The 12553-nt window shown below is 61.3% G+C and overlaps 1 protein-coding gene across 1 annotated transcript; it reads right to left on the bottom strand.

Annotated features, from left to right (window-relative positions):
- Positions 1-2194: 2194 nt before the first annotated feature.
- Positions 2195-9071, bottom strand: TMEM222 (transmembrane protein 222). The gene is made up of 6 exons (XM_084222854.1): positions 8949-9071; positions 7100-7184; positions 6425-6456; positions 5730-5826; positions 5309-5439; positions 2195-4431 (listed from the first exon to the last, which is right to left on the bottom strand). The coding sequence occupies exons 1-6, from the start codon at positions 9062-9064 to the stop codon at positions 4344-4346; spliced, it is 549 nt and encodes a 182-aa protein (XP_084078980.1). The 5' UTR covers positions 9065-9071; the 3' UTR covers positions 2195-4343.
- Positions 9072-12553: the final 3482 nt, after the last annotated feature.

Raw genomic sequence — 12553 nt, 5'->3', positions numbered from 1 at the left:
ACTGGGGACACCCCGGAACACCCAGTGACACCCTGGCACACCTGAGCCAGGTAGGGGCCAGCCCTCGGGGATGGTTTTCCTCGCAGGCAGCTCTTGGGCACAGGCACGGGCAGGGGCAGGGGGCAGGTTCTGTCTCACCTGGGCGCTGTGTGGGCAGCCCCGAGCCAGCGCTGCCAGGAGCGAGTCCCAGCCTGCTCCCGGCCCTCCTCCCCCTCCAGGACTTGCTCCTCTGGTCCGGGAGGCTCAGGCAGGTCTGGTTCTCCTGGGGGGAAACTGAGGCAGGAGCAGGGGCTGGAGCACGGGTGGAGCCCCAGCAGTGGATTTTTGGGCGGTGGGGAAGCCCTTGCAGCACAGTACCCCTGCTTGGACACTGCCACGTGTCCCCCAAAGGCATGGGGCCACCCGGCCCCTTCCTCCCCGGGATCTCAGCCTCCCACGCCCTCTGCTCTCCCAGCCCCGTGGATGCGGCACCCAGCGCTCCCTGGAATGGTGCCACACGCAGGGACGGTGCCACATCCCCCTGGGACGGACCCAGTTCCCACAGGGCAGAGCCCAGCTCTCACGGTGACAGACCCCAACTCCCTGGGGCTGGGGGCCCTTTGCTTGCACCCACTTTTCATTTTTTATTTCAAATCCCCACACAGAGCAGGGACCTCGGGGCGTTTCCCGCTGTGGCTCTGGCTGGGAATGACATTCCAGGCCTGGCTGGGAGGCCAGCGCGGGGTCTCGCCCCCCTTCCCCTCCCCTCCCCTCCCCTGCCTGGGAAACAGCGGCGTGAGGACGGGGAGGGATCCGCAGCCTGGGAGGCACCGCAGCCCCCGCAGCCTCCAAAGCTCCCAGCGCGCCCCAGTGACACGGGATGTCCCCCCAGTGACACGGATACGGCTCCTGGGGGAGCCTTTGATGCCCCCCCCAAAGGGGGCGACCCCTGGGACCCCTCCCCTCCGGCCAGCTGCCGAAAAGTGACCCCACTTGAAAGGCGGTGACATTCCCGGCTCCCCGCGGGGACGCGGGTCGGGCACCCCCAGCCCTGCCGCCCTTCGGGCTCGGTCACACGCGGCCCCCCAGGCGAGGAGGGCGCGGGGGAGCAGCGGGGTCACTCCGTGATGGGTGGGGTGACCCCGCTCAGGCCCCGCGGCAGCTGGGACGGATCCTGACATTCCATCCTCGGCGCTCCCGGCTCCCGGGGCTGCGCTGGGAGCCGCAGAGCAAAGCGAGGGGAGCAGGGCTCGCAGGGCAGCCTGCTGCCCGGGCACCTGAGAGGGGCACGCTCGGCCCGGGGCTTCCCCGCAGTGACCCGAAGCACGGCTCATCCATCCCACACACCCCACGGAGCCCCGGAGCTCCCGGCAGCGGGAGATTGTTTGGAAAATCCCGCCAGGGAGGGACCCCCGCGGCCCCGGGGGCTTTGCATCCCCACCTCACCTTCCAGCGACAGATGTGCGGGGATAAAGCCCCCGGAGCCGCCTGCCAGCCCGCAGGAGCTGAGCTTGCTGCCTGCAGGGGCTGAGCAGGAGGCTCCAGGTGGCTTTCCGTGAAATGGCTGCGCCATGAAATCCCCTGGCCTCGGACACAACCTAATTTTAAGGCTGATGTACTCCCTGCCCACAGCTCCAGCCTCTGGATATCAGATGGAACAGAAAATCAGTGGCTGCATCTGCAGTCAGCAGGCACAGCTCTCCCTGCTCCCAGCTCAGGCAGCAGACCCTGCTGGGAGAGGGGAAAATGAGCCTGGCTCTTTGCTTCTGGCAGCCCCAGGGCCAGGCCAGGCGTCCCCTCCCCTGGGAGGATGGGGGCTCCGGGCTGGGAAGGGAAAGGGGCCGGGAAAGCAGTGCCTCCCGGAAAAAAGGACAGCACAGACAAAAGGGAAGCTGTTCACAGCTGAAGGGAATCCGCCTTGGACAAAAGCATCTCTCACCCCAGAACACTTGGCTGCCCCTGCCCAGGCGCCGAGACCCGGCATTAAATCCCACAAACTCTTCCTGCACTGCAGGGACGGGAATCCTCCTGCCCCCCAAAGCTCCTTCCCAGCAGCAGGGTTGTGAGGGAAAAGGGCGAGCTCATGAAGCCGAAGGTGTGGGAGCTTCAGGATCCTTTGGGCAGGAGAGGGGCCAGGGCTCAGTGGGGCAGGGAGACCCCGACCCCAACCCCGCTCCTGGCTGAGGGCTGGGAGGAGGTACAGCACTTGGAGATATCCACAGAAATCAGTTTATTTCCCTGCCGTCGGGATTATGAAACCACAGAAGCAGAGTTTAAATATTTACAAAGAAATCCAGCGCCCCGCAGAGATGAAGGGAACAAAGGATGAGGGATGGGGGCTCGCCCTCGCCATTCCAAACTCCGCTCTGGTAAAAAGCATCAGGAGCAAACGAGAGGGAATTCCACAGTGGGGTTTTGGAAGTCCAGGGGCCCCCCGACACCCCCAAGTCTCAGCTTTGGCAATTCTTGCAGAGCTCGTGGATAAAACACGGACGGGAGGGGCTCGAGGTTATTGCTGAGGGTGGGTCCGGCCCCGGGGCCGGCGCTCCAAGGAATCGCTCTGAACCAGCCCAAGGGGAAGCACTCCCCGGGCCCAGCCGGCTGCCTCGCCCCGGGCACGCCGGGCAGCGGCTCCTGGGCGGAGACCAGAGCTCGGAACGCTCCGTCCTTTCATCCAGGCTCCCTCTGATCGGGATTTCGGCGCCCCAGCAGCCGCCATCCAGGCTCTGCACACAGAAGGGAAGGGCTGCACCGAGCAGCCAGCGCTGCTCCAGCTCCAGGGGAAGGCCACGGTGGGGGCACAGAGGGACAACAATGAGCAGGAGGCCAAAGGGCTGGTTCAGAAGTGACTGAGGAAAAGGGGAAAGCACAGACACGAGCTCCAGAGGAGGGTCCAACCCTCCCACACGGCTGGAGGAGCCGGGGAAGTGGCAGAGGCACATGGGGAGGGGTCTGAACACCAGCAGGCTGACAGTGAGGGGGCTCTGCAGCCAGAGGAAGCTGCAGCCATGGCAGGGACCCCAGAAAAGCTCTCCTGCTGGCCACAAGCACTCCTTGAAAGGGATTCCTCAGCACCTGTCAGGTACTGCAGGAAAGGTGTGAGGGGAAAAGCCCTTCTTCCCCTCTGCCGTCAGCAGGGACCTGCTCAGCTGCACATGACCCTTCAGCCAGCCTGGGGTTTAAAATTCCCCTGGCTCAGAGCCCTCCAAAATCAGCACCTGCACAGCAGACCCAGCTGTAGAAGGGCGTCCAGGTCACATCCAAACTCCCTTCCTGCCTGGCACTCAGAGAACCCCCCCAATGCCCATCCCACCTGAGCTGTGCTCCTCACACCAATCCCTGCACAGCACCTGTGCCCAGGTGCGCTCCCCAAAGCTCCCTGAACCATTCCTCAGTCACCAGCCAGCAGAAAGCCCCTGCCCCAGTTTGCTGCTGCAAAGCCCAGCCAGATGAGCAATTCCCAGTGCCTCCACTCCCCTCTGCAGCTCCAGGCTCAGGTGCTGCTCCCACAGAGCTCTGCAGCCCCAGGCTCAGGCTCTCTGCCCCAGCTGCTGCCTGCTGGGAGCACGGGGATCAAAGGGAAATGAGTGCCTTGTGAGGATTGCAGCGCCAGATTTAGCAACAGAGAGCCCAAGGAGAAGCAGGGAAGTGATATTTTCTCTGGCACAAGCTGAAAGGGACCAAGGGCTGCCTCCCCAAGCTGCAGCAGGCTCCTGAAGGGTGCACCCTGCCAGGAGCTGCTCCCCAGCCAGCCCTTCAGCTTTCCTGCCTTTCCAGGCTCACCAGCAGGACCAGGGGAGCTGGCCCTGCCACGAGCGTCCCTCAGGAGTGTCCCACCCAACACCTCCTGCCACTGCTGGGGCCATCCCTGAGCCCTCCCAGGAAGAGCCCCACGCCTCCCCTCTGGAATGTGTGCTACTGGAGAGATGTGCCACAGGGAAAACAGCAGACCCAGGGAATCTGAGGAAGCATCTGGTGAGGAGGAGGAAAGCAGGTGATCAGAGAGGCCCTCCCAAGGTGGATCTGCTTGTGCCACTGCAGGAGGCAGAGTTTGCCTTGAGGCTTTTCTTGGCACTGAAAGCAAAGGTGCCCACCCCTCTGCTTTGCTGATCCCATTCCCCCCTCCCCAGCCACAGAAAGGGAGAGGGCAGAAGCTTCCAGACCCCTGACACTGGGAGACACCATCGACAGAACAGAAACAGGAGGAAAAGAAGCCAGCTCCAGGAGACAAAGATGAGCTGTCACGATGGAGTGGGGCTGCCACCTTCCCTGGAAAAGGCTCCCAGAGTCCCACGCCTCCATCTGCTGGATCAGTCACAGTTTCTTCCTTTGTGTGCTCAGGCTTTGGGGGGTCAGGGCTGCCATCACCGCAGGTGCAGGGTGAGAACCACGGTGACAATCACCCCCAGGAAGAGGACAAAGGGCAGCCAGGTCTTCACAAACCCCCCTATGCTGCAGGAGGGAAAGGGGGCAAGGATTAAATGTGAGAAACCAGCAAAGACAAAAGGATGGGAAAACAACTGGAGAAATGAAAGGGAGACAAATGCCTGTAACCTGCTGCTGGCACTGCCACACACCCCATCCTGGAAATTTGCTGTTAAAAACTGAGACTCATTCAGGACCACAATAAATATATCACTAACAACAGGGCTGGAGTCTCCTTCCAGCTCAAATTAAGTCAAAGCCCATTTCATCCCTGCACAGGCAGGAATGGTGACAGGAGGCCACAAAAAATGAAACCCCATAACCACAGAGCTTGTTATTCCGACTGCTGGTGGATTTAACCAAGACAGCTGGAGCAATCCCTGCCCAAAAGCAGGTAAAGAAGCTCTTCCAGAACAGGGAAGACTCCACAGAAGTGGAGCTTCATGAGCCTTTCCTTAAGGAAAGCTCGGGGTTTCCCTCCCCACTGCAGTGGGAAGCTCCACAGCAGCTGGAAATCAGACCAGTTTTTATGTAAACAAGATTCAAGAGAGGGGAGGGAAACCAGTAATCCTTGGAGAGAAGCCATCCTGTGACCTTATGTTCCGACCTAACCCAGCCAGAAGACAACACAGAGTGAGATTTGCTTTAGCCAGCATTTCCCAAATTCCAGGCACTCCAAATTAGCAGCCAGAAACAGTATTTTGGGAGCAGCATCTAGTGCAACCCAGCAAGCACTCCTGCTTCTCCTGCTGAGCACAGGCAGTGACAGCACCACCCACCAGCAACACACCCACGGCTCGGAGGGATGTTTCTCCCTTCTCCATGGGCCAGGTGATGCTTCAGAGGGCACAGGAGAAGGAAAGAGCCCCTTCTGCTGCCGAATCCAGGCTGTCCCTCAGCTCACCTGACGTATTTCCCATAGAGGAGTGTGAAGAAGCACAGTTTCACCATGTTCCAGGAGGTGCTGTTATCGTATCTCATCAAGTTTAAGGCCAGAGCCACGTGGGAATGGCAGTTGTCACAGCAAAGGTTGTGCTGGAACACAAAAAGGGATTAGAAATCCTGCCCCTGAGGTTTCCCAGTCCTGGTGGAGAGCCCCAGGTCTCCCCTCCATGGCAAGGAGCCAAGCACTGGGGAGGGATCCCCTTCCAGCACTGCAGAGATAGGGAATTGTGGAATGGTTGGGGTTGGATGGACTTTGGAGCTCCTTGCTCCAACCTGGCCTTGAACACTCCCAGGGATGGGGTATCCAGAATGTCTCTGGGAACTCCCTGGGGCCTCTGGGGACCCTCCCTCCCTCCTCCCAGGCAGGACAGGAGCTGTACCATGCGGTGCTTGTACTCCTCGGAGGCGTCGTGCACGGCCGTGTCCCAGGCGTTGGGACCAGTGGCACAGACTTTGCTGGGATCCAGTTTCCAGTACCTAGAAGGGTGAGAACAGTTTCCTTGCCACTGTTCTGCTGCTGCTCCTCGGGGCAATCACAGCCTCAAAGGAGCCACGAGGATCAGAGACCAGCTCCTGGCCCTGCACACCCTTAGAGGACTCGGACAAACCCAGCGTCCCTGGAAGGCAGGGAGCCCAGCTCTGAGACAGGCAGGGGCAGCAGAAAGGCTGCTCAGCACCCCCAGCACCCCAGACAGAAATCACAGAGCTCAGGGGATGTCCAAGGCTGACCTGGGAGACACAAACCCAGCACTGACAGGATGGGAGAGACCTCAGCTCACCAGCACAGCCAGGCAGTGTTTACTCAGAGCACCTGCTAACATCATCCTAGAACGGTTTAGCCTTTTCTTTTCCTTTTTTCTAACAAAGGCTCCACACAGCTCTGGTTATTAACACCACCACATTGCTGTCATGCTGCTAAAAGGTTTAATTTAACGTGGTTTCCTGAAAAGCAGAGACACAGCGGCCACCAAGGTGAATGAGGGCAGCTGAGCACCGGGAAAAGCAATGTCACAGCACGTCTGTCCCCAGGAGCTCAGGGCAGCTGCTCAGTTTAATACAAACACGCAGCACTTACTTCACAGGTTTCCCAAATGCCATGTTGTCCTCCTGCAAAAACAAAAGGAGAACTGTCTCAGGAGCTGGAAGGCAATACTCAGGGCATGGATGGTGCTGGAGGTCCCACAGTTGGCTGGCTGAGTGATCCAGCTGCCCCAGACACCAATCCTGGGGGTGCCTGGGTTAGGATTCCTGTTGTTCCCACACTCCTGCTCTGGGCACATTTACACTCCACACTCAGTGACACCATTTACCTACAAGTGCCTTGTTCCTCTCCCTTTTTCTTTTTAAAGTGTTAAAATTCTGTTAAAATGTTAACTCTTGGTTGCAAATGTCTCAGTCTATTGGGAGCATTAATTCTCCCAAATTAAAACCATCTTTACTTTCAGAATCCCCAGGACCCTCAGCAGCTTAAGAGGCCTGGCACACACCTGATGCTGAGCAGCACGACAGAAACAACCATGCTGAGGAAGCTGAAGGCACTTCTGTTACTCATAATTAAGACAATTTAACTCCTAAAAAAAACCTAGAGCCTGGAACACGAGATTTTTTTTTCCCTTTCTCCTCACCAAAGCAGCCATTACTTATCAGGCCCCCAGACGAGCTCCAGCAGAGCAGCAGCAAGGAGCCCAGAGCCAGAGCAGGCCCTGGAGGTGAGATGTGAGCAGCAGGCAGGGCAGGCAGGGCTACTCACGGACACGAAGTAGGGCCCCGCGAAGTCGCGGATGACGCCGGCCGAGGTGCAGATGCCCATGTGGCCAATGATGGGGAACAGCCACCTGTGGGGACAGGGACCTGTCAGGGACACCTGGCCCCGCTCCCACCCGGCAGCGGGGACACAGAGCACCGGGAGAGCACCAAGGGAGCAGCCCCAGCCCCGGGAACAGCCCATCCCAAAACACCCGCCCCAAAACACCCCACACACCTGGGCAGGGCAGGGCAGGGCAGGGCAGCCCCAGCGCCACACAAACCCCTCTGTGCAGCCAAGCACAAAGATCAGATCCTGCAGGGACTGCCTGGCCACAAAACCGGACTTTCCACTCCAGCAACCAAACCAGGGCGCCCTGCCCACCTTGCCATCACGCTGCAGCCTCCCACAGCAACCCAGCTCCAAGCTCTCCAGACAGAGAACAGAGCTCCTGGTGTAGGAAGGGCACTCCCTCCTCTAAAAGATCCCACTGTTTCACAGACCTTCTCTCTGATGGGTGTTTACAGCCCCAGGGAGCAGCAGACCCAAATCCCAACCTCCATCACCAGATTTATACCCCAGCCCTTTTCCTCCTCAGACCTGTGTCCCAACCCCTTCCATCACCAGATCTGCACCCCAAATCCCTTCCCTTTCCTTCAGACCTGTGTCCCAATCCCCTTTCCATCACCAGATCAACATCCCAAACCCCTTCTCCCATCAGACCAATATCCCAACCCCTTCCATCACCAGATCTACATCCCAAACCCCTTCCCTTTCCTTCAGACCTGTGTCCCAATCCCCTTTCCATCACCAGATCAACATCCCAAACCCCTTCTCCCATCAGACCAATATCCCAACCCCTTCCATCACCTGATCTGCACCCCAAACCCCTTCCCCCATCAGACCTGTGTCCCAACCTGCATCACCAGACCCACATCCCAAACCCCTTCCCCCATCACACCTCCATGCCAGCCTCCCCCATCACTATCCCACAGCAATGAATACCCCAGGTCCCGTTCCAGCCCTCTCTCACCTGCCCCAGCACCCTCAGCTTTGCTGATCTCCCTGATTTCCCTCTCCTCCCTCCCCGAGGGCCTCAGCACACCCAGCTGGGGTTAGGAGTGTTAAAAAAGCTCTGGAAAAATCCTCCAGGAAAGGGCTGAGGTGGAAATTTTAAGCAATCAAAAAAGAAAGGAGATAAAAAAGATAAAAGAGGCGGCAGGAGGGGAAGGGCAGCCTCTCCCCGGGCCGTTCCCGATCCCGGCACACCCCAGCCCACATCTTGTACCTGACTGGGAGCCCGGCTCGGCAAACATCACCTGACGGAACCCGGGGGAAGAGCAAGGTGGAAAAACAAGCCTCGCTGTGCCCAGACAACCGCCAGGGCCGCAGCTTTCCGCGTTCTCACGCCCGGAGCAGAGCTCCCGAGCTCTGCCTGCAGCCGGCCCGCCCCTGGCTGGGACGGCACAGCCGGGCCCGGCGATGCCAAGGGGCGCACCGGGACTCCCCCGGGGCACGGGCTGCTCCAGATCCCCGCGCTCCGAAAGCGCTTCCCGCGTCCCCCGGGCCGCTCTGCTCCCGCAGGGACCGGCCCGTTCCCTGGGCACGGAGCCTTCCCAGGCGGCGGAACGAGCCCGTCCCGGGCCGGGGCCCCGCGGCAGCCGAGCGCCCCGGGACGGCCAGCGGGGCTCGGGGGGAACCCGGAGAAGGTGCCGGGAGGGGCGAGAGGGCCCGGGGGAAGCAAGGGGCTCCCGGGACAGCTGAGAGGAGGCCCCGGGGGAGGCGAGGGGGTCCCGTCCCGGGCCCGGCCCCCGCCGCGCCGCCCGCCCCGGTGCGGCCCCGGCGCCTCGCTCACGTCAGGACGGGGATCGGGGTCCACACCACGCAGTGCGGGAAGCGGCCGCGCTCCGCGTCCGGCGCGGCGCCGCCGCCGCCATTGAACTGCTTCATCCCGGGCTCCGCCGCCGCCATGCCCGGGGCGCGCCCGCAGCGCGTCACTTCCGGCGGGCCGCGCGCGCTTCCGGCTACCGGGAACCGGCAGCGGGCCCGGACCGGGACCGGGAACGGGACCGGGCTGGGAACGGGACAGGGCCGGGACCGGGAAAGGACTGAGAACGGGAACGGGAACGGGACAGGACCGGGAACGGGCCCGGGCCGGGGCCCCAGGACCAGAGCCTAGGTCCGGCCGGGGCCCCCATCCCGGTGCCGGTGCCGGTCCCGCAGCCCAGAGCCGCCGGGCTGGCCCCAGGGCCGGGAGCTGCGGGAGCCCCCGAAAGCCCCCAGGGAAGCGCAGGGGCAGAAATGATCCGAAATAGTCAGAAATAATCAGAAATTAATAATCAAAAATAAAAGGAATCATCATCCCACGGAGCCCCCCGGGACCGGGGAGGAACTGCGGAGCAGCAACAGCGGGGGGACGGCAGCGGGTTCGGAAAATGGGAATCGCTTTGTTAGGAGTTAAATTCCAACTACGGGAGGAAGCGGGAGAAATGTGTTAATTCCAGATTTCCACCCAGCGCAGCACGGGGAGCACAGCGAGACCCGGGGCTGGGGGAGCACAGAGAGACCCCGGGGCTGGGGGAGCACAGCGAGACCCCAGGGGCTGGGGGAGCACAGTGAGCCCAGGGGGGCTGGGGGAGCACGGAGAGACCCCAGGGCTGGGGGAGCACAGCGAGACCCCAGGGGCTGGGGGAACAGAGAGACCCGGGCCTGGGGGAGCACAGAGAGATCAGGGGGGCTGGGGGAGCACGGAGAGACCCCGGGGCTGGGGGAGCACAGAGAGACCCCGGGGCTGGGGGAGCACGGTGAGACCCCGGGGCTGGGGGAGCACAGCGAGACCCCGGGGCTGGGGGAGCACAGAGAGATCAGGGGGGCTGGGGGAGCACAGAGAGACCCCGGGGCTGGGGGAGCACAGAGAGATCCAGGGGGGCTGGGGGAGCACGGTGAGACCCCGGGGCTGGGGGAGCACGGTGAGACCCTGGGGCTGGGGGAGCACAGAGAGCCCAGGGGGCTGGGGGAGCACAGAGAGCCCAGGGGGCTGGGGGAGCACAGAGAGCCCAGGGGGCTGGGGGAGCACAGAGAGACCCCGGGGCTGGGGGAGCACAGGGAGACCCCGGGGCTGGGGGAGCACAGGGAGACCCCGGGGCTGGGGGAGCACAGGGAGACCCCGGGGCTGGGGGAGCACAGAGAGATCCAGGGGGGCTGGGGGAGCACAGAGAGATCAGGGGGGCTGGGGGAGCACAGAGAGATCCAGGGGCTGGGGGAGCACAGAGAGACCCCGGGGCTGGGGGAGCACAGCGGGGTCAGAGCCTGGCCCAGATTGGGGCTGGGGGAGCACAGTGAGCCCGGGGCTGGGGGAGCACAGCAGGGTCAGAGCTTGGCAATAAAAACAAACACTCCTTATAAATGAATAAATTAAAAAATAAATATAAATAAAACCAAAATCCCCCTTCCTGCGTGTGGCACAGAGGCAGCGCAGAGCCGAGGGGGTTTGGGGACTCGCACACCCCGTTGTGATCCCCACGCTGATCACAAACTCACGGCTCCCACTTTTTACCAGCATCCCTCTCCTTCACCAGAGGCTCTCCCTGCTTTGTGCCCTCCTTCCCCCGTCGGGCTGGGTCTGGCCGTGCCTGCTCCGTGCTCCAGGGCAGAGCAGCACGGCACAAAGAGCTGTGCACCCCTGGGCGCTCCAGGCTGAGCTCTGCCCGCTCGGAGGGGCCAGCCCGGGGGTCCTCCCCTCTGGAGGGGACACTGGGCAGCAGAAAACGTCACTCCAGTCTCCTGTCAGGGTGGCCTCTCCCCCCTGAAACCACAGCAGCTCCCCTTGAGCACTCCCTGTCTGATGGGAAAGGAATCCACAAAATCGTCCAAAGCTGAGGAGATCAAACCCTGGAGAGCCAAGCCATGGCTGGTGCTTTGGTTTCTGCTTTCCTCTTCCAGGACAAAGAGCAATGGGTAGGAACTGAAAGGGGAAATCAGACTGGGTGAGAGGAAGAAAGAAGGAAAAGGGTGGGCAGGCCGTGGCACAGCCCTGGATCCAGGGCTGGACGCTGGGGCTGGGAGCAGCCAGGGGAGGGTGGCCCTGCCGTGGCAGGGGGGCAGGGAGATGCTCTTTAAGGTCCCTTCCAACCCTGAACACCCTGAGATTCCACCTTGGCACTCGGGATGGGAGATGCGCACAGAGCTTGCGTTTCAGTGAACACTTTTTGTTCAGCAAAGAAAAAAAGCCCTGGCATTGATTTGCTCCAGGCCAACATAAATATCAGAGATTGTGAAAAAGCCACAAACGAGGGCCAATGTTCACATCAGCTAATGTGGTCCTGGCACGTCTGTCGGATTAGGCAATGGATTTGCTCTTGCTGCTGATGGCTGGGAGGCTGCTAAGCAGGATATCGCCAGGGAGCAGCTCCTTGGCAGAGCCACACAGCGGGGACAGCTCTGGCACGAGTGTCCCCGCAGTGCCACCTCCCGCCCGGGCAGGGACAGCTGCGACACAGTGTCCCCGCAGTGCCACCTCCCGCCTGGGGCAGCTCACACCGAGTGCAGGAAGGCAAACCCCGCTGCCAGAGCTCGGGAAGAACACAGCTTTCCCCAGGCTGGATTAAAAAAAAAAAATAATTAAACCCGAAATCAATGGAGCACTGGTTTGCTGTGCAGCTCTTTGTGCCTGTCAGGGAAGCACAAGGGCTCTCCAGCCCTGAGCTGGAGCTGACAGCAGGGTCTTCCTAGTGACAACTGGGAAGCTGCTGCTGTTGTGCTGCTATTGATCTAAGCAGAATACAAAACACCTGAAGTCAGCAGGGAAAAATAGCTGCAGTTGGAAAAGGAGCTGTGGGGGGGAGGACAGGGAGGGGAGAGCAGGTAAGAAGTTCTCCATGCATAAAATTAAAGGCCAGGGTTTTATTGCAGCTCTCTTGCCTGACTACAGCCCTGGATCGATGTGCAGAGCAGGAATGGTGCCATCATTGTTTGTGCAAGCTCTCATTTGAGGAGAAACAAAAGGCTTTGCCAGGGGATGGCTCCTGTGCCTGCCCTCAGCCAGACACCCTCAGGACAGCGGGGCCAGAGCCCTGCTGAGGGGAGGGACGGACAAACTGTCCTGACAAACTGACAGGGCTGTCCCTGGGGCTGTCCAGCCCAGCCTGGGGGCGATGGACAAACTGACAGGGCTGTCCCTGGGGCTGTCCCTGGGGCTGTCCCTGGCTCTGTCCAGCCCAGCCCGGGGGCTCGGGGCGCTGTGGGTTTGTCCAGCCTTCGCGCTTTTCTCTCTCCTGTCCCTGCATTTCCTCCTCCCTCTCTCCCTCTCCCAGGGCACAGGGCAGCCTCCCTGGCTGGAGGAACAGCCCCAGTTTCCCAGGGGCACACTGGAAGCGCTCCCAGAGCCCAGGGCTGGCTGTGGTGATTGCTCAGCCATGAAATCCAGGACAAAACCCAGCTCCCCTGCAGCCAGCCCTGAAG

Source organism: Fringilla coelebs (genome assembly GCF_963513975.1).
Source record: "Fringilla coelebs genome assembly, chromosome: 28".
NCBI classification, from domain to species: domain Eukaryota; kingdom Metazoa; phylum Chordata; class Aves; order Passeriformes; family Fringillidae; genus Fringilla; species Fringilla coelebs.
The sequence above is the reverse complement of the archived record's forward strand: the minus strand, read 5'-3'. Positions and strand labels throughout refer to the sequence as shown.

Coding starts and splice junctions, on each gene's coding strand:
- TMEM222 (XM_084222854.1), bottom strand. CDS start 9,064: ATGGCGGCGGCGGAGCCCGGGATGAAGCAGTTCAATGGCGGCGGCGGC. Junction 7,185..8,948: donor ACCCCGATCCCCGTCCTGAC/GTGAGCGAGGCG, acceptor CTGTCCCCACAG/GTGGCTGTTCCCCATCATTG. Junction 6,457..7,099: donor CGGGGCCCTACTTCGTGTCC/GTGAGTAGCCCT, acceptor TTGTTTTTGCAG/GAGGACAACATGGCATTTGG.